The sequence below is a fragment of the Bombina bombina genome, chromosome 6, assembly GCF_027579735.1.
Source record: "Bombina bombina isolate aBomBom1 chromosome 6, aBomBom1.pri, whole genome shotgun sequence".
NCBI classification, from domain to species: domain Eukaryota; kingdom Metazoa; phylum Chordata; class Amphibia; order Anura; family Bombinatoridae; genus Bombina; species Bombina bombina.
The window spans coordinates 713951407-713972144 of record NC_069504.1 but is presented as its reverse complement, the minus strand read 5'-3'; the positions used below and the strand labels follow the sequence as shown (position 1 = coordinate 713972144).

Here is a 20738-nt window from a genome sequence, read left to right as displayed (position 1 = left end):
GTGAGTGCTTAGTGAAAGGCTAGCAAGAAAGCTGTCAAACAGCCAAAGAGCAGCGAGATCGGATGAGTGATAACTCTCACAGTCCGCTGCTCATCGCCCCGCGGCTTTTCGACAGCTTTTTTTGTTAACTTAGGCGTATTTTTTCAGGTCCGCGGCGGCGAAGGTAGGCGAGCTTAGGCGGGCGTATTGGGCCGGCGAAGGCAGGAAAGTAGACACGTTGATAATTACCCCCCTTTAGCTTCTTCACCATGTGCAGTAGTGCAACCAATGCTAATTGGTTGTCTGAAAGTAGCTATTAAAGGGACAGTCAAGTCCAAAAAAACTTTCATGATTCAGATAGAGAATGTAATTTTAAACAGCTTTTCAATTTACTTTTATCACCAATTTTGCTTTGTTCTCTTGGTATTCTTAGTTGAAAGCTAAACCTAGGAGGTTCATATGCTAATTTCTTAGACCTTTGAAGGCCGCTTCTGCATTTGATAGTTTTTCACCACTAGAGGGCCTTCAGTTATAAAGCGACGGTCTAAAGACTGCTGGGGTGGCAGACAGACATCGCCAGAAATCAACCTGATCAAATACGATCAAGTTGATTGACACCCCCTGCTTGCGGACGATTGGCCACACATCTGCAAGGGGCGGCATTGCACCAGCAGTTCACAAGAACTGCTGGTGCAATTATAAATGCCGACAGTGTATGCTGTTGGCATTTATCGATGTGCAGCAGACATGATACGCAATATTGGATCATGTCTGTTCGCACAATGATAATTCGGTCCCTTAGATACAAGATAATCAGGGGTAAAACGTGTATTATAACTGTGTTGGTTATGCAAAACTGGGGAATATGTTATTAAGGGATTATCTATCTTTTAAAACAACAAAAATTCTGTTTTTGACTTTCCCTTTAGTGGAATAAAGTAACTTCCATATAAAGTGCAAAAGCTTTTCATTGGTCTATTTAGCTGCAAGATCATATTGCTGAAATCATAATTACCCTATGGAGATATGTAAAAATGTCTTGCAGAACCCATTAGTAACAGTATGTAAAAACTTCTATTACAAAAATAGCACACAAAAAATACCTTTAGCAGTATGTGAACTGTGAAACAGTGGTTTATTCACCCTCGCAGGTTTTCAACCACTACAATAAAGCTGCTATTTACTGTTGCAAATTTAAAAAAGCTCTTGAGGGAAAAAACTTCATTTAATCTGTTATCAAACTGTGAGCAAGTGCATGATTACAAGAAAACACTTATTGGAAAACTGGTAATAGCTTTCTGTAGAACAATTTTGCAAACTGAATGAAACAATGTTCATCACAAAAAAATTACTAGCAACAAAATCATCCCAACTGATTCACCATGAGTCTTGAGTAAATGCTCAAAACGAAATACTAAGATTTATACAATCTTCCTTTCAGTTATGCAGACACCCCTGGAAGACTATGATGTGTCGCTTCATGTTTTAAATACATGGGGAAAACATAATCTTATGTTTATTAACCGCTACTGATTATATGGACACCTGGAGAAAGAAACCTTATTTGACTTTTAGACGTTAGCTTTTGGGGCTTGTAATTTAAATGTTCAAAAAATATGAAACCTCATAATTTATTAAGTATGTATATGCATCATTTTTATAAGGCAGTTAGGGTATTCACGTAAAGGGACAGTCTAGGCCAAAATAAACTTTCATGATTCAGATAGAGCATGTAATTTTAAACAATTTTCCAATTTACTTTTATCACCAATTTTGCTTTGTTCTCTTGGTATTCTTAGTTGAAAGCTTAACCTAGGAGGTTCATATGCTAATTTCTTAGACCTTGAAGCCCACCTTTTTCAGATTGCATTTTAACAGTTTTTCACCACTAGAGGGTGTTAGTTCACATATTTCATATAGATAACACTGTGCTTGTGCACGTGAAGTAATCTGGGAGCAGGCACTGATTGGCTAGACTGCAAGTCTGTCAAAAGAACTGAAAAAAGGGCAGTTTGCAGAGGCTTAGATACAAGATAATCACAGAGGTTAAAAGTATATTATTATAACTGTGTTGGTTATGCAAAACTGGGAAATGGGTAATAAAGGGATTATCTATCTTTTAAAACAATAAAAATTCTGGTGTAGACTGTCCCTTTAATATCAAATGCAATATTTTAGTTATTACTTATTAATATATGAAGGTGGAGGCAAATACCTGAAATTATATCAGTTTATATGATATGTCAAAATGCAATTAGAGAAAATTTGGCAACATATCATCGTGTTAAGTAATATGGTCTTAGTGTTGCATGTGTTCTACATGGCAGATATTAAGAATATTCAAAGCCAAGGCCATATGGGTTGAACTTTTATGACTCATTCTTATATGATCTTAAAAGGTTATTAAACACTAAGGGGCCTATTAATCATGATGCAAGCGGACATGATCGGATATTGCGGATCATGTCTGCTGCACATCAATAAATGCCGACAGCATATGCTGTCGGCATTTATAATTGCACCAGCAGTTCTGGTGAATTGCTGGTGCAATATCGCCCCCTGCAGATTTGCGGCCAATCAGCCACTAGCAGGGGGTATCAATCAACCCGATCATATTGGATCAGGTTGATTTTCAGCTATGTCTTTCCGCCGCCTCAGCGCAGGCGGACAGGTTATGGAGCAGAAACACGGGGCATCAAACTCCATACGGAGCTTGATAAATAGATTATAAATGGATCACAATATCGCAAAATTTGCGCTCCAATCAGTAATATCAGCACGCGTATATGTGCTTGGGTATTACAAGTGCAGCACAATGCAATTGCGACCTCGCATTCCCATTGCCTGAAAGCCAATCGTTCACGAAAGGGAGCTTCCATAGGCTTCAATGGGAGCCTCGTTTTCATGCCAGCAGACACGGCAAACCACCTTGCACAGCGCAGGGGGCAAATTACGCAGCGTTGGGCAGCACAAAATATATATATGCTTATTATATATATATATATATATATACAGTATATATATGTATGTGTGTGTGTGTTTATATGTGTATATACACATATTAATACACACACACACATATTTATATATATATATATATATATATATATATATATATATATATAGTATATGTATATAAGCATAAACATATCATTTATAGTGAAAACACAGTCCCCCACCTCCATGTAAAGGCACTTTAGGTGTTGTTTTTTTTCCCCAAACACTCCACATCCCCTCACTTTAACCACTTTTCATGTAGTTTAATTTTTTTTTATTATTTTTTTTTAAATGCTCATCTTTATTTTCAATGTTAATGTACTGTACTCTTTATTTTGGGGGCAATTGGGACATTTTTTAAATTTTAAGCAGAGGTCTGACCTCTGGTTAAATGTGCTAAGCACAAAGTGAAACTGCGAGCTAACGGTCACATTAACCAGTCATTTGTAATAGCTGGTTATTTAACATGCGCCCATAAAAGGGGATATTTGCCCCTTTACAGGCACACGTTAAGATAGCACTCCACTCGTAATCTGGCCCGAAATAAATGCTAGGTAGAATGATGCAATTAAAGAAAAGATTAGTCTGAGAATAACATGTAGATGTATTTTTTTTAAGTTTCATTAGTTGTTTAAATATTGACTAAATAAGTGTAAAGTTTCAGTGTCTATAAAACTATGGGAGCTGCCATGTTGTAACTTGGATTTCTTTCTCTGCTGTGGCCAATTAGGGACAGTTATAAATAGGTCACTAGAGTGTGCAGCCAATGGCTGTGTGGACTATAACAGTGTATTGCACGTTCATTGCTAACAGGAACTGAAAAGCTCAAAATTTCAGAATGGAATTACAGGAAAAGGGGACAAAATAAATAATGAACGTATATTGATGAATTTATATATATATATATATATATATATATATATATATATATATGATTTATCATTGTATTTTACTATCTCAAAGTGTTTAATGTCCCTTTAAGCGTAAGTTTTACATTCTCTGGAAAAAAAATGAATAACACTCACTTGGCCCTCATGAGATCCTGGTCTTTTAATGCTGAACCCTGCAAGTAGATAACACGTTGGGACCATAAAGGTATTTGTAAGACCCTTCTTACTGGGAGGTCCATTTCAGTAGGACAAAGAAGAACCACATAGTGATCCTATAACAAAAAAAAAAAATTATACTATCAGTGCAATTTAAAGATAGGAAGATATATAAACTTCCAACATTATGGTACAAATCCCGAAGTGCTGTTTTTGGATCTCTTTATTTTCAGAATCTCAAATGTTCTAACTAAAAAATGTAGACGTTAGCCTATACACATAAATTGTGCAAGACAGATACTGGGGTCGATTTATGAATGTGCGGACGGAGATGATCTGCTATAGCGGATCATGTCCACCCTACATCAATAAATGCCGACAGTGTATGCTAGTGAAATGTATGCTAGTGAAATGCTTGTGCAATGCCATCCCCTGCACATTCACGGCCAATCGGCCGCTAGCAGGGGGTGTCAATCATCCGAATCGTATCGTATCAGGATGATTGCTGTCCACCACCTTAGAGGTGACGGACGAGTTAAGGAGCAACGGTCTTAGGACCACTGCTTCTTAAAGGGACACTATACCCAAACATTTTCTTTCATGATTAAGGTAGAGAATATAATTTTAAACAACATTCCAATTTACTTCTATTACCTAATTTGCTTCATTCTTTAGATATACTTTAATGAAGAAATAGCAATGCATACAGTGAACCAATCACAGGAGGCATCTATGTGCAGCTACCAATTCAGCAGCTACTAAGCATATCTAGATATGCTTTTCAGCAAATAATATCAAGAGAATGAAGCAAAATAGATAATAGAAGTAAATTAGAAAGTTGTTTATAATTGTATGCTCTTTCTAAATCATGAAAGAAAAAAAATGGGTTTCATGTCCCTTTAACTCTTGTTTCCGGGGAAACTGCAGCATAAGCTGCATAGAAAATCCGCCCCACTATCTTTTACTTCAGACTTGAAAATTAAACTTAACTTTAACTGAGAAAAGATATGGATAGAAGAGAGTTGTATAAGTACAACTAGGGCTAGATTACAATTGGCGCAGTATTTTTTTGTTTGCGTAATTTTGCACTTGTCAGGTTGCATTCGTATTACACGTTCCAAAAAAACGTATTTTGCACTAGTGTTAACCCGAATAACATGAAAAAACTAACTTAAGTTTTTGCGTGCACTTACATGTATTCCCCCATAGAGATCAATGGAGAAAAAAAACACTCAAGATCGCGTAAACGCCATCGCTAGCGCAATCGTGACTTTTCTCCACTTGTAATATCAGTGAAATGAAAATGGCTCACAAAAACACGATTGCGCTAGCGCAAAACCAATTGCACCTCCACCTCACTTGCTATCTAGCCCTTACTGTTTCTAGATATCCCAACAGGTTCCAATAAAAATCTCATTCATATGGAAGAAGTTCTATTTAACTATGTTAAACCATTAATACATTCAAAGAGAGAAAATCTAATGAAATAGAATAAACAATTCAAACTGAATTTCTAGAACTTATTTTACAAAAATCTAAATGGTCAAGAAACCAAAATATAATAGAGTTTATGACATCTTACTCTGCAGGAAAATGATAATCACCTGTAGTCTTGGATGAGCATAGAATTCATTCAGAAAATCCATAAGCAAATCAATCTTTAAAGAACTGACACACAGAACCACGTGTTTCTCTGTCTGTGCACGGTAGCGACTGTAATTCCCACCTGACTTCTGCCGTTCCATCCACAAGAAAGCAAGCTGCTCTAACTGAAAAATAGACCTCCCATGAGGATATGATTGTCAATATGTTTTACAAGTGATTGTCATTATAAATGAAAGCATATTTTAGCATGGTATTGCAAAATATTTATATGCAATTGAAATGTTTTAAAACCTTTTAATAGTGTCATTTTGCTATAAAATGAAGGTATTAAATGAAGTTTTGCAATGCATGAAAGGTTAAGAGAAACACCCCTTGAGTATAGTTTATGTGATCTATTTTTTATTGACCAGAGTTAAAGAAACAGTACACATATTGAGATTTTAATATAAAATCGTTATGTGTAGTTAAACAACTTAAAGTGATGGTAAATCCTAGCGTTTTTTTAAAAATGAGATTTCCCAATTCTATAAATAAAGGGGACTTTCAGTCACGAATTATAAAAAAATGTCATGATATGGCCTCTAGTTATCAAGCCATCGACTTTCTTGCATTCAACGGCACCAATACACTCGCCTAAGATCGCCTAACATCGCTGCCGCGGACCTGAATACATTCGCCAAAATTATTAAGAAAGTTGTCAAAAAGCTGCGCACCAAGTACAGAGCGATGAGCAGCGTACTGTTGTTAACTAACAGTCATCGATCTCGCTGCTCTTCGGCTTATTCGCATCTTTCTTGGTACCCTGTCACTAAGCACCCACACTATACTATACTGTTTACCCCCTATACCGACACTTCCAGAGCCCTCCGCAACTAAATAAAGTTATTAACCCCTAAACCGCAGCTCACGGACCCCGCCGCAACTCTAATAAATGTATTAACCCCTAAACCGCTGCTCCCGGAGCCCACTGCAACTCTAATAAAGTGTTTAACCCCTAAACCGCCACTCCTGGAGCCCACCGCACCTAAATAAAGTGTTTAACCCCTAAACCGCCGCTCCCGGAGCCCACCGCCACCTATATTATATGTATTAACCCCTAAACCGCCGCTCCCGGAGCCCGCCACAACTAAATAAAATGTTTAACCCCTAAACCGCCGCTCACGGACCCCGCCGCCACCTACATTAAATTTATTAACCCCTAATCTGACCCCCCTACACCGCCATCACCTACATTAAATTTATTAACCCCTAATCTCCCGCCCCCAAGGTCGCCGCCACTATATTAAATTTATTAACCCCTAAACCTAAGTCTAACCCTAACACCCCCTAACTTAAATATAATTTAAATTAATCTAAATAAATATTCCTATCATGAAATAAATTATACCTATTTAAGAATAAATACTTACCTATAAAATAAACCCTAAGATAGCTACAATATAACTAATAGTTACATTGTAGCTAGTTTAGGGTTTATTTTTATTTTACAGGCAACTTTGTATTTATTTTAACTAGGTACAATAGTTATTAAATAGTTATTAACTATTTAATAACTACCTAGTTAAAATAAATACAAAAGTACCTGTAAAATAAAACCTAACCTAAGTTACAATTACACCTAACACTACACTATAATAAAATTAATTCCCTAAATTAAAATAAATTAATTACAATTAAATAAAATTAACTAAAGTACAAAAAAAAAACAACACTAAATTACAGAAAATAATAAAATAATTACAAGAATTTTAAACTAATTACACCTAATCTAATCCCCCTAATAAAATAAAAAAGCCCCCCAAAATAAAAAAAAAATCCCTACCCTTTACTAAATTACAAATAGCCCTTAAAAGGGCCTTTTGTGGGGCATTGCCCCAAAGTAATCGGCTCTTTTACCTGTAAAAAAAATACAATACCCCCCCAACATTACAACCCACCACCCACACACCCAACCCTACTCTAAAACCCACCCAATCCCCCCTTAATAAAACCTAACACTACCCCCTTGAAGATCACCCTACCTTGAGACGTCTTCACCCAACTGGGCAGAAGTCCTCAACGAAGCCGGGGGCGAAGTGGTCCTCCAGACGGTCCAAAGTCTTCATCCTATCCGGGCAGAAGAGGTCCTCCAGACGGGCAGAAGTCTTCATCCAGGCGGCATCTTCTATCTTCATCCATCCAGAGCGGAGCAGGTCCATCTTCAAGACATCCGACGCAGAGCATCCTTCTAGGCCGACAACTACCCGACAAATGAATATTCCTTTAAAGACGTCATCCAAGATGGCGTCCCTTGAATTCTGATTGGCTGATAGAATTCTATCAGCCAATCGGAATTAAAGGGACACTGTACCCAAAAAAATTATTTTGTGATTCAGATTGAGCATGACATTTTAAGCAACTTTCTAATTTACTCCTATTATCAAATTTTCTTCATTCTCTTGGTATCTTTATTTGAAATGCAAGAATGTAAGTTTAGATGCCGGCCCATTTTTGGTGAACAACCTGGGTTGTCCTTGCTGATTGGTGGATAAATTCATCCACCAATAAAAAAGTGCTGTCCAGAGTACTGAAACAAAAAAAAAGCTTAGAAGACTTTTTCAAATAATGATAGCAAGAGAACGAAGATAAATTGATAATAGGAGTAAATTAGTAAGTTGCTTAAAATTGCATGCTCTTTCTGAATTACAAAAGAAAAAATTTGGGTTCAGTGTCCCTTTAAGGTAGGACAAATCCTATTGGCTGATGCAATCAGCCAATAGGATTGAGCTCGCATTCTATTGGCTGTTCCAATCAGCCAATAGAATGCAAGCTCAATCCTATTGGCTGATTGGATCAGCCAATAGGATGAAGACTTCTGCCCGTCTGGAGGACCTCTTCTGCCCGGATAGGATGAAGACTTCTGCGCGTCTGGAGGACCTCTTCTGCCCGGATAGGATGAAGACTTCGGACCGTCTGGAGGATCGCTTCTGCCCGGTTGGGTGAAGACGTCTCAAGGTAGGGTGATCTTCAAGGGGGTAGTGTTAGGTTTTATTAAGGGGGGATTGGGTGGGTTTTAGAGTAGAGTTGGGTGTGTGGGTTATTGGGTTGTAATGTTGGGGGGTATTGTATATTTTTTTTTTACAGGTAAAAGCGCTGATTACTTTGGGGCAATGCCCCGCAAAAGGCCCTTTTAAGGGCTATTTGTAATTTAGTATAGGGTAGGGATTTTTTTTTATTTTGGGGGGCTTTTTTTATTTTATTAGGGGATTAGATTAGGTGTAATTAGTTTAAAATTCTTGTAATTATTTTATTATTTTGTGTAATTTAGTGTTTCTTTTTTGTACTTTAGTTAATTTTATTTAATTGTAATTAATTTATTTTAATTTAGGGAATTAATTTAATTATTGTGTAGTGTTAGGTGTAATTGTAACTTAGGTTAGGTTTTATTTTACAGGTACTTTTGTATTTATTTTAACTAGGTAGTTATTAAATAGTTAATAACTTTAATAACTATTGTACCTAGTTAAAATAAATACAAAGTTGCCTGTAAAATAAAAAATAAACCCTAAAATAGCTACACTGTAACTATTAGTTATATTGTAGCTATCTTAGGGTTTATTTTATAGGTAAGTATTTATTCTTAAATAGGTATAATTTATTTCATGATAGGAATACTTATTTAGATTAATTTAAATTATATTTAAATTAGGGGGTGTTAGGGTTAGACTTAGGTTTAGGGGTTAATAAATGTAATATAGTGGCGGCGACATTGGGGGCGGGAGATTAGGGGTTAATAAATTTAATGCAGGTGGCGGCGGTGTAGGGGGGTCAGATTAGGGGTTAATAAATTTAATCTAGGTGGCGACGGGGTCTGTGAGCGGCGGTTTAGGGGTTAAACACGTTATTTAGTTGCGGCGTGCTCTGGGAGTGGCGGTTTAGGGGTTAATAAGTATAATGTAGGTGGCGGAGGTGTAGGGGGGGCAGATTAGGAGTTAATATGTATAATGTAGGTGGCAGAGGTGTAGGGGGGGCAGATTAGGGGTTAATATGTATAATGTAGGTGGTGGCGGTGTGGGGGGGCAAATTAGGGGTGTTTAGACTCGGGTTACACGTTAGGGTGTTAGGTGTAAACATTCCCATAGGAATCAATGGGATATTGGGCAGCAGCGAACATGAGCTTTCGCTGCTGTCAGACTCCCATTGATTTCTATGGCATCTGCCGCCTCCAGGGCGGCGGATTGAAAACTAGGTACGCTGGGCCGGAATAGTGGCGAGCGTATCTGCTAGTTTTTTGATAACTTCCAAAAGTAGTCAGATTGTGCTGAACTTGCGTCTGTAGCAATGTAAGCATCGATCTGTGTCAGACTGAGTCCGGCGGATCGTATGTTATGTCACTATATTCTACTTTTGCTGGTCTGTAGGGTTTGATAACTACGGCGAATCAGTTATTAAAGTTATTAACTATTTAATAACTACCTAGTTAAAATAAATACAAAAGTACCTGTAAAATAAAACCTAACCTAAGTTACAATTACACCTAACACTACACTATAATAAAATTAATTCCCTAAATTAAAATAAATTAATTACAATTAAATAAAATTAACTAAAGTACAAAAAAAACCAACACTAAATTACAGAAAATAATAAAATAATTACAAGAATTTTAAACTAATTACACCTAATCTAATCCCCCTAATAAAATAAAAAAGCCCCCCAAAATAAAAAAAAAATCCCTACCCTTTACTAAATTACAAATAGCCCTTAAAAGGGCCTTTTGTGGGGCATTGCCCCAAAGTAATCGGCTCTTTTACCTGTAAAAAAAATACAATACCCCCCCAACATTACAACCCACCACCCACACACCCAATCCTACTCTAAAACCCACCCAATCCCCCCTTAATAAAACCTAACACTACCCCCTTGAAGATCACCCTACCTTGAGACGTCTTCACCCAACTGGGCAGAAGTCCTCAACGAAGCCGGGGGCGAAGTGGTCCTCCAGACGGTCCAAAGTCTTCATCCTATCCGGGCAGAAGAGGTCCTCCAGACGGGCAGAAGTCTTCATCCAGGCGGCATCTTCTATCTTCATCCATCCAGAGCGGAGCAGGTCCATCTTCAAGACATCCGACGCAGAGCATCCTTCTAGGCCGACAACTACCCGACAAATGAATATTCCTTTAAAGACGTCATCCAAGATGGCGTCCCTTGAATTCTGATTGGCTGATAGAATTCTATCAGCCAATCGGAATTAAAGGGACACTGTACCCAAAAAAATTATTTTGTGATTCAGATTGAGCATGACATTTTAAGCAACTTTCTAATTTACTCCTATTATCAAATTTTCTTCATTCTCTTGGTATCTTTATTTGAAATGCAAGAATGTAAGTTTAGATACCGGCCCATTTTTGGTGAACAACCTGGGTTGTCCTTGCTGATTGGTGGATAAATTCATCCACCAATAAAAAAGTGCTGTCCAGAGTACTGAAACAAAAAAAAAAGCTTAGAAGACTTTTTCAAATAATGATAGCAAGAGAACGAAGATAAATTGATAATAGGAGTAAATTAGTAAGTTGCTTAAAATTGCATGCTCTTTCTGAATTACAAAAGAAAAAATTTGGGTTCAGTGTCCCTTTAAGGTAGGACAAATCCTATTGGCTGTTCCAATCAGCCAATAGAATGCAAGCTCAATCCTATTGGCTGATTGGATCAGCCAATAGGATGAAGACTTCTGCGCGTCTGGAGGACCTCTTCTGCCCGGATAGGATGAAGACTTCGGACCGTCTGGAGGATCACTTCTGCCCGGTTGGGTGAAGACGTCTCAAGGTAGGGTGATCTTCAAGGGGGTAGTGTTAGGTTTTATTAAGGGGGGATTGGGTGGGTTTTAGAGTAGAGTTGGGTGTGTGGGTTATTGGGTTGTAATGTTGGGGGGGTATTGTATTTTTTTTTTTTACAGGTAAAAGCGCTGATTACTTTGGGGCAATGCCCCGCAAAAGGCCCTTTTAAGGGCTATTTGTAATTTAGTATAGGGTAGGGATTTTTTTTTATTTTGGGGGGCTTTTTTTATTTTATTAGGGGATTAGATTAGGTGTAATTAGTTTAAAATTCTTGTAATTATTTTATTATTTTGTGTAATTTAGTGTTTCTTTTTTGTACTTTAGTTAATTTTATTTAATTGTAATTAATTTATTTTAATTTAGGGAATTAATTTAATTATTGTGTAGTGTTAGGTGTAATTGTAACTTAGGTTAGGTTTTATTTTACAGGTACTTTTGTATTTATTTTAACTAGGTAGTTATTAAATAGTTAATAACTTTAATAACTATTGTACCTAGTTAAAATAAATACAAAGTTGCCTGTAAAATAAAAAATAAACCCTAAAATAGCTACACTGTAACTATTAGTTATATTGTAGCTATCTTAGGGTTTATTTTATAGGTAAGTATTTATTCTTAAATAGGTATAATTTATTTCATGATAGGAATACTTATTTAGATTAATTTAAATTATATTTAAATTAGGGGGTGTTAGGGTTAGACTTAGGTTTAGGGGTTAATAAATGTAATATAGTGGCGGCGACATTGGGGGCGGGAGATTAGGGGTTAATAAATTTAATGCAGGTGGCGGCGGTGTAGGGGGGTCAGATTAGGGGTTAATAAATTTAATCTAGGTGGCGACGGGGTCTGTGAGCGGCGGTTTAGGGGTTAAACACGTTATTTAGTTGCGGCGTGCTCTGGGAGTGGCGGTTTAGGGGTTAATAAGTATAATGTAGGTGGCGGAGGTGTAGGGGGGGCAGATTAGGAGTTAATATGTATAATGTAGGTGGCAGAGGTGTAGGGGGGGGCAGATTCGGGGTTAATATGTATAATGTAGGTGGTGGCGGTGTGGGGGGGCAAATTAGGGGTGTTTAGACTCGGGTTACACGTTAGGGTGTTAGGTGTAAACATTCCCATAGGAATCAATGGGATATTGGGCAGCAGCGAACATGAGCTTTCGCTGCTGTCAGACTCCCATTGATTTCTATGGCATCTGCCGCCTCCAGGGCGGCGGATTGAAAACTAGGTACGCTGGGCCGGAATAGTGGCGAGCGTATCTGCTAGTTTTTTGATAACTTCCAAAAGTAGTCAGATTGTGCTGAACTTGCGTCTGTAGCAATGTAAGCATCGATCTGTGTCAGACTGAGTCCGGCGGATCGTATGTTATGTCACTATATTCTACTTTTGCTGGTCTGTAGGGTTTGATAACTACGGCGAATCAGGCTCGCCACAAATACGCTCCAGCGTATTTGCGGTTGACAGCTTGATAAATAGAAGCCTATAAGTCTTTAAATACCTTTATTTGCTCGTAATTTACGCCAAGATGAGCGCCTCCAGCCACCTACTGCAAAACGCTATTTTTTCAACTAAGTGACGTTTCCACCTTTTAGCCAATAGCCATGTATGCGGATTGGCATTATACTACTTTGCAGTAATGGAAGTGGGGTATTAGTATTCTCTTCATGACTGTTACCAATGATGTTGACACAGACAATGTACAGCAAATGCAGAAATCCTGTTAATCCAGTGAATGCCAATGAGGGTTTAACGCATTGGGAAGCAACATGATGCAGCCATTTCTGGAGTACAAGGGTTTATTCTAAACTCCAGTGCCTAACACCAATACTTAACTCTCTCCCCAATTCCTAACCTTAAAGCCAATTCCCAAACCTATACATAATCTCTATCTTTATCCTAAATCCCTAAATCTAACCACAATTCCTTTCAATAACCATAGTCCCTATCCCTAAATTAACCCTAATTCCTGATCCTAACCCTAATCCTTAATTCCAACCTTTATCGTTTGTTTGGCTATTATTTTTAAATTCATTTAGCAGCCTTTACTTTTCTAAATCCAGTACTGGCCCATGATGAATGCAATATCTTCAGATAACCCCAACAAATTCATTTTGTTAGTTATCTACAAGTATAGAAAGTTCTTCCTTTCTCTAATAAGGCAAATGCTATTTGACCATCTTAACCCACTTTCACCTAGATTACGAGTTTTGCGCTAAACAGGGTGTGAAACGAACACAACAAAAGTTGCGTTATTTCACCCTCCATAGCGCTGCCATTACGAGTTTCTGAAAAGCCTTCTTGTGGTTGCGTTAAGCTCCATACCGCACAAAATCCAAGGGCTGCTTTGACATGCTCATGCATGCTTTTCCCCATAGACATCAATGGGGAGAGAGTGTTAGAAAAAAAACCTAACACCTGAAATGCGGAATGAAAAATTTCCGTAATGCAACCCCATTGATGTCTATGGGGAAAAAAAAGTTTCCATAACTAAACTGATTGTGCTGTTTTTGTTGAAAGAAACATTTTGGCTTGCCAGGGTGATTAACTACATGTGTGATGGCTCAGAAAACCATTAGTTGCCTTTGGATGCAATTAAAAAAAAGATCACCCAGGAAAGGAAAGGATCAAAATGAGAAACATCTTTGGCTTTCAGTTCTCTGTTAATGTTTATTTTCATTATCAAATGCACTTAGAAATAAATGGACTGCATAAAAAAATACAGTACGTTGTCAAATGGACTAATACTTGGAACAGATAACTCTGAGGGCCTGATGATCAACCATTTGCCAGCTTGTAGAAAAAATCAAATTCTTTCTTTTTTAGACTATATATTGTAATGTATCTGTTTCTCCTTCACACACAGAACCATTCAAAGTAAGATGAACAGCAATCAAGCTAAAATGTGTGTTTCTAAAACTGAAGGGCCTCACGGTAGTGACAAGCCGTCTTGCCTTTAGAACATTAGGCCCTCAGTGACTGGTTTGGTAACTCACTTCGCTTTCCTTGCGTCACTGCTGAGATTTAGGATAGCAGCTTTCTCCCTAGACATGGCTGCATCAAAAATACCAAAGGCAACTTAACCTAGAACTTATCTGGGGCATTTAAGGCATCTGCCTTTGTTGCTAGAGAATACTTCTTATTATTACAATGAGGTGTCAATATTATTAAATGGCTTTAATAAGCAGAGATAGAGAAAGAAAAAAGAAATAAAAACATTAGGGTAGAAACATAGGGATTATATAATCATTGTTATTGTTTTTTTCTAACCTGTATAGGTAGAACGATGAGAGCTACACAGATCATGATGACAACCAAGAGCTGAGATGGCCAAATTTTGGGGGTAACATCTCCAAATCCAACCGTGGAGAATGTAACAATGCAGAAGTAAAGGGATTCAAAGAGGGTGAGATTATTACCAGCCCTCTCCAAGTGCTGGATCCCACATATACTGGGAAGAGAGAAAGATCAAGAAAATTAAATATGAAGGGGTTGAGGAAATGGAAATGCCAGGACAAAGAAAATGTGAAGGCATATAAAAATGAGAAAGAGGTAGAAGGAAAGAAAAAAAGAGATATAGGCCTCTAGTTATCAAAGTCTGGTGGACCTGATCCGACAGTGTGGATCAGGTCCGCCAGACTTCGCTGAATACGGCGAGCAATACGCTCGCCGTATTCAGCATTGCAGCAGCAGCTCACAAGAGCTGCTGGTGCAATGCCGCCCCCTGCAGACTCGCGGCCAATCGGCCACCAGCAGGGGGTGTCAATCAACCCGATCATACTCGATCGGGTTGATTTCCGGCGATGTCTGTCCGCCTGCTCAGAGCAGGCGGACAGGTTATGGAGCAGCGGTCTTTGTGACCGCTGCTTCATAACTGCTGTTTCTGGCGAGTCTGATGACTCGCCAGAAACACGGGGCATCAAGCTCCTTTCGGAGCTTGATACATATGCCCCATTGAATAATACTGAATAAAATAAATGTGAGAGAGAAAGTTGAAAAAATAGATATTATAAAAAAGGAATAGAGATATAATCAATTGTAAATCACATATGACATCATCACTTTGAAGAATTAATATTGTACCCAAAATATTGAGGTGCTTCAGAAAAAAAGAGAAGCAAGTTACAATTTTATCTGGATATAAAGAACTACAAAGGTAAAGTATTTCTATGTATTTGTAATTATAGTGGCATGTTGATGATGTTATGAGTGAAGATTAAGCACATTGCAAGAAAACACCAACAAATAATGCAACTGTGATCCAGATACAGACCAGCCTCATTACAACTCCCACGAATCCTCACCAGGTGAACATGAGGCAAACAAGTGTGCCGATCAGGATGAAGACCTGGTTAAACATGGCTGAATGGGTCCTCTGGATTGCTCGATGTAGGTCATTCTGAGAGAGGGGAAGAAGTTGGATGTTGGTAAGAGGGCAGCAAGGTATACAAAAACTATATCATGCACATGAGAGAGTAGGAAATAAAACAAAGATTGCTTGCATAAAAAGGTTAAGTACAAGTTCATCACCCTACAGTTGATAAAACAACTCCCAAAGCTCTTTTGGTGGGTAGGGATTAGTCTACATGAACATAGAGAAAAATAATAATTTGAGTTATCACATGAATACTATTAATTTTATTTATTTTTTAAAAGAAATGAAAGAAAGAAATTGCATGTATCTTGAAATACACCATATTAATTATTAAAATTATGTAATTTCTACTGCCATCCCACTGTTTCAACAAAAATATTTTACTTTGTAGCTACAATTTATTGTTTATCTCTGGACTTGGCACAGAAGGAGCCATATTAGAGAAAGCACAAAGTAAACAACAGTTTGCATACTAAGCTCTATTATATACCATTACAAGAGTTGTGCATAGAGCTTTCAATGGCTTTTGCCATTTTTTTCTAATTTGTGGCCATTCCAAATCCATTAAAGCCCAATTATCATGTGGTTTTCAAGCTTTACTCTACATACTTCACCAATACATAAAGAAGAGAAGTAATCAACCAGAAATGAACAACAGCTCAGTAGTTCTATGGCGAGTTACCACCTCTTTTTAAAGCACAATTGGGCTAAAAAAGCTGATCCTAGGTGGTAACTAGCCATAAACTACTAAGCTTTTGTTTGTTCTTGTTTGTGTGCTTCTCTTTCTGGGACCATTTGGAAGTCTCCCTAAGGGTGATTGGGGAAACAAGACGTGTACTTCCTGCCAAAGGTGGTTAGAAGGATATAACTGCACCACACTGACAAGGCCTGAAGAGGGGCAAAACATTTGTCTGGGGTTGCAATATTCCTTGTCCAGAGGAGGATTGCCTTGTATTTTGGGTCTGGACTTGCCTTTTTAGGCAGGATCAGACTGATTATAACTCAGGAAAGTTCTCCACTGTTAAAAAGCACAATTGGGCTAAAAGCTTCTCCTAGGTGGTAATTCACCATAGAACAAGCTACGGAGCTGTTGTTCATTCCTGGCTGAGCGATGTATGTATACTTTAGCTGTACCAAAATGCAGTTTGTTCGCTGAAAGGGTGGTGAGTGGGACAAGAATGAGTTTCTGTAGGCAGCAGTGAATCATGGTGGCGGTTCCTTGCAAGTTTTCGGACTGCATTCTGCTAATGGATTTGGGGATTTGGTCAAAATTAATGGTCTCCTCAATGCTGAGAAGCACAGGTAGATAATTTTCCATCATGCAATACCATCACGGAAGCATATGATTGGCCCCAAATGTATTCTTTGGATGAAAAATGGGGGATTAAGCAGCGCTAATAAAAGCTTGGAAATGATTTCAATATAACCAGTGATGTTTACAATCTTATTTATTAAAAATCCATATTCTCATAAAAAGCAATATTATTCCTTTAAAAATTAAGGGACGTCTCCCTTTTCTTAACAAACAGAGATTCAAGCTAGAATTATATATTTATAAAACACTAGAGTTACAGGTGCATAAAAGTTGAAGTCTATAGACAACCGTTAAAAACAAAAAACAACACACAACAAGCAACAATTGCAAAGGTATATGGCGATCTTAATAGTTAGAAAGCAAAGGTATATGGCGATCTTAATAGTTTGAAAGCAAACAGAATACTGCGCTAGAGTACAAATGTATTTTTTTATTCAACTGTGGTTAAAAAGTGGACTCAACCGCTATACGGTGAAACAGTACTTTAGTTGCAAACACAGTAACACAGTTTCCTTACTTTCGTAAATAATTAATTGGCTTAAGCGTGCTTAATAGTTCAAAGAGCTGAAACAGCCGTTATCCTGATTTTTGAATTTGACTGGCAGCTACTAACAAAACAATATGTTGCGATCGTGTTTATTGGAGAAAAGTTACTTTACATTTCGATACCTTGATATCTTGATATCGTTCAGCATGTATATCCTAGGAGTGCAAATTAAATAGTGTGGAGGTACCTTGGTATATTCCGGTTGCAACCGCTGAAGGTTCTTCACTGTGAGGGATTCACAGACTATTCAATCCTGGTGCTTTGATGAGTCACCTGACCCTCTCTTTGTTTCAGAGGTCAGGGGTGATGTTCTGTTCCGGTAATGTGGTTATCCTTTTTCTCCTTGTAGCCCAAATATTATTTCACCTGGGTTCCCTCAGATTCCTTGAGGTTTGAAGAAATCTTTTATTAGTGTTCAGCAGTAACACTGTATTCCCTGGATATACCTCCGAAAAACTCCAGGGAATACAGTGTTACTGCTGAACACTAATAAAAGATTTCTTCAAACCTCAAGGAATCTGAGGGAACCCAGGTGAAATAATATTTGGGCTACAAGGAGAAAAAGGATAACCACATTACCGGAACGGAACATCACCCCTGACTTCTGAAACAAAGAGAGGGTCAGGTGATTCATCAAAGCACCAGGATTGAAAAGTCTGTGAATCCCTCACAGTGAAGAACCTTCAGCGGTTGCAACCGGAATATACCAAGGTACCTCCACACTATTTAATTTGCACTCCTAGGATATACATGCTGAACGATATCAAGGTATCAAGGTATCGAAATGTAAAGTAACTTTTCTCCAATAACCACGATCGCAACATATTGTTTTGTTAGTAGCTGCCAGTCAAATTAAAAAATCAGGATAACGGCTGTTTCAGCTCTTTGAACTATTAAGCATGCTTAAGCCAATTAATTATTTACAAAAGTAAGGAAACTGTGTAACTGTGTTTGCAACTAAAGAACTGTTTCACCGTATAGCGGTTGAGTCCACTTTTTAACCACAGTTGAATCAAAAAATAAATTTGTACTCTAGCGCAGATTCTGTTTGCTTTCAAACTATTAAGATCGCCATATACCTTTGCTTTCTAACTATTAAGATCGCCATATACCTTTGCAATTGTTGCTTGTTATGTGTTGTTTTTTGTTTTTAACGGTTGTCTATAGAATTCAACTTTTATGTAACTCTAGTGTTTTATAAATATTTAATTCTAGCTTGAATCTCTGTTTGTTAAGAAAAGGGAGACGTCCCTTAATTTTTAAAGGAATAATATTGCTTTTTATGAGAATATGGATTTTTAATAAATAAGATTGTAAACATCACTGGTTATATTGAAATCATCATTTCCAAGCTTTTATTAGCGCTGCTTAATCCCCCATTTTTCGTCCATATTCGCTATTTAGTTCTCTTTGAGGGAAGAACTTTTTTGAGCAGCAGGAACCCACCTTTAGGCGCTCCTATCACACTACACCCAAATTTATTCTTTACCATGACAACAGCCTCAACATACAACCAAAGTCATTATGAACTATCTTCAGCATAAAGATTGACAGGCCCATTTATCAAAGGGCTTGCGGACCTGATCCGACACTGCGGATCAGGTTCGCAAGACCTCGCTAAATGCGGAGAGCAATACGCTCTCCGCATTTAACATTGCACCAGCAGCTCACAAGAGCTGCTGGTGCAACGCCGCCCCCTGCTGACTCGCGGCCAATCGGCAGCCAGCAGGGAGCTGTCAATCAACCCGATCGTATTCGATCGTGTTGATGTCCGGCGATTCCTGTCCGCCTGTTCAGAGCAGGCGGACAGGGTTATGGAGCAGCGGTCTTTAGACCGCTGCTTCATAAGTTGTGTTTCTGGCGAGTCTGAAGACTCGCCAGAAACACGGCCCTTCAAGCTCCGTACGGAGCTTGATAAATGGGCCTGAAAGACAGGAGTCCTGGAATTAATGTTTGTTCTTACAGAGCACTGTTCTCAACATCATCAAATCTGCCTCGGATTGCAAGAAGAGACAGAAGCATCTGAGGCTGCCTAAATTCACAGATGAACTGTGGTTAGTTCCCCTAGATGTTTGGATCACCCCACCAGCCAAGTTCCCTAAAAACTGTGGGCCAGATTACGAGTGGATCACTATTTAGCACTTTTGCAAGAGTGCAGATTGTGCTAGAAGTAAATTTTTTGTGTGCGTTGGGTTGCGCTGGTATTACGAGTTGAAAGTAGAAAGTTATTGCCCTTGTGCTAACCTGATTCGCACAAAAAGTTGAACTTACAATATTGGGCGTGTGCAATCACCTATTTCCCCATCGTAGTCAATTAAACCAAAAAAGTGGAAAAACCTAACGTCCAATTTGCGCGTAAACCTGAGTGCATTTCTCATTTCCGATAACCCGACATGAAAATATGAATATTTCACATTCTAATGTTCTCCGCATACGAGAATATGTTCTATTTATTTATAAGTACATATTTCTATAAATATATGGTGGTATTTTAGTACAATATATATATATATATATATATATATATATATATATATATATATATATGATTATATATAGGTATAGATATATACAGATATAAGAATATCTATTTAGAAATATTTACAACATATTCTGCTATGTGCAAAACATTGGAATGTGAGATATTTACATTAAATACACACTATAACACTTTATTAAATATGAATATTGCATAAATATGCTTTTTCATGTTTTCATCAACTTAACTGCAAAGGACTCCAATGCACATTATGTCTATATTTGTATACATTTGTATACACATATAAATACATATGTATACATATATAGACATTTATATATGCATACATATACATCTTTACAGATGTATATGGGGGAAATTTATCAATTAGCCGATGCTGCTTGCTCCCCCTGAGGTTTCAGGTCCACCTGAAACCTAAGTTAAGAAACAGCAGTCATAAGAATCGGAATCTAAGGGACGCCATCTTGGATGACATCACTTAAAGGTACCTTCATTCTTCGATTAGTTGTCGTTGGAAGAGGATGCTCCGCGCCGGATGTCTTGAAGATGGACCCGCTCCGCGTC

General features: G+C 37.9%; 1 protein-coding gene across 1 annotated transcript in view; it reads right to left on the bottom strand.

Annotated features, from left to right (window-relative positions):
• Positions 1-20738, bottom strand: part of LOC128663525 (potassium channel subfamily T member 2-like) — a 772127-nt gene that overhangs the window by 418277 nt on the left and 333112 nt on the right. The window contains exons 9-12 of the mRNA XM_053717898.1: positions 15742-15836; positions 14708-14888; positions 5627-5791; positions 4002-4138 (exon numbers count right to left, since the gene is read on the bottom strand). Coding sequence (XP_053573873.1) covers positions 4002-4138; positions 5627-5791; positions 14708-14888; positions 15742-15836 — 578 coding nt within the window. The remainder of the gene's footprint in view (positions 1-4001; positions 4139-5626; positions 5792-14707; positions 14889-15741; positions 15837-20738) is intronic.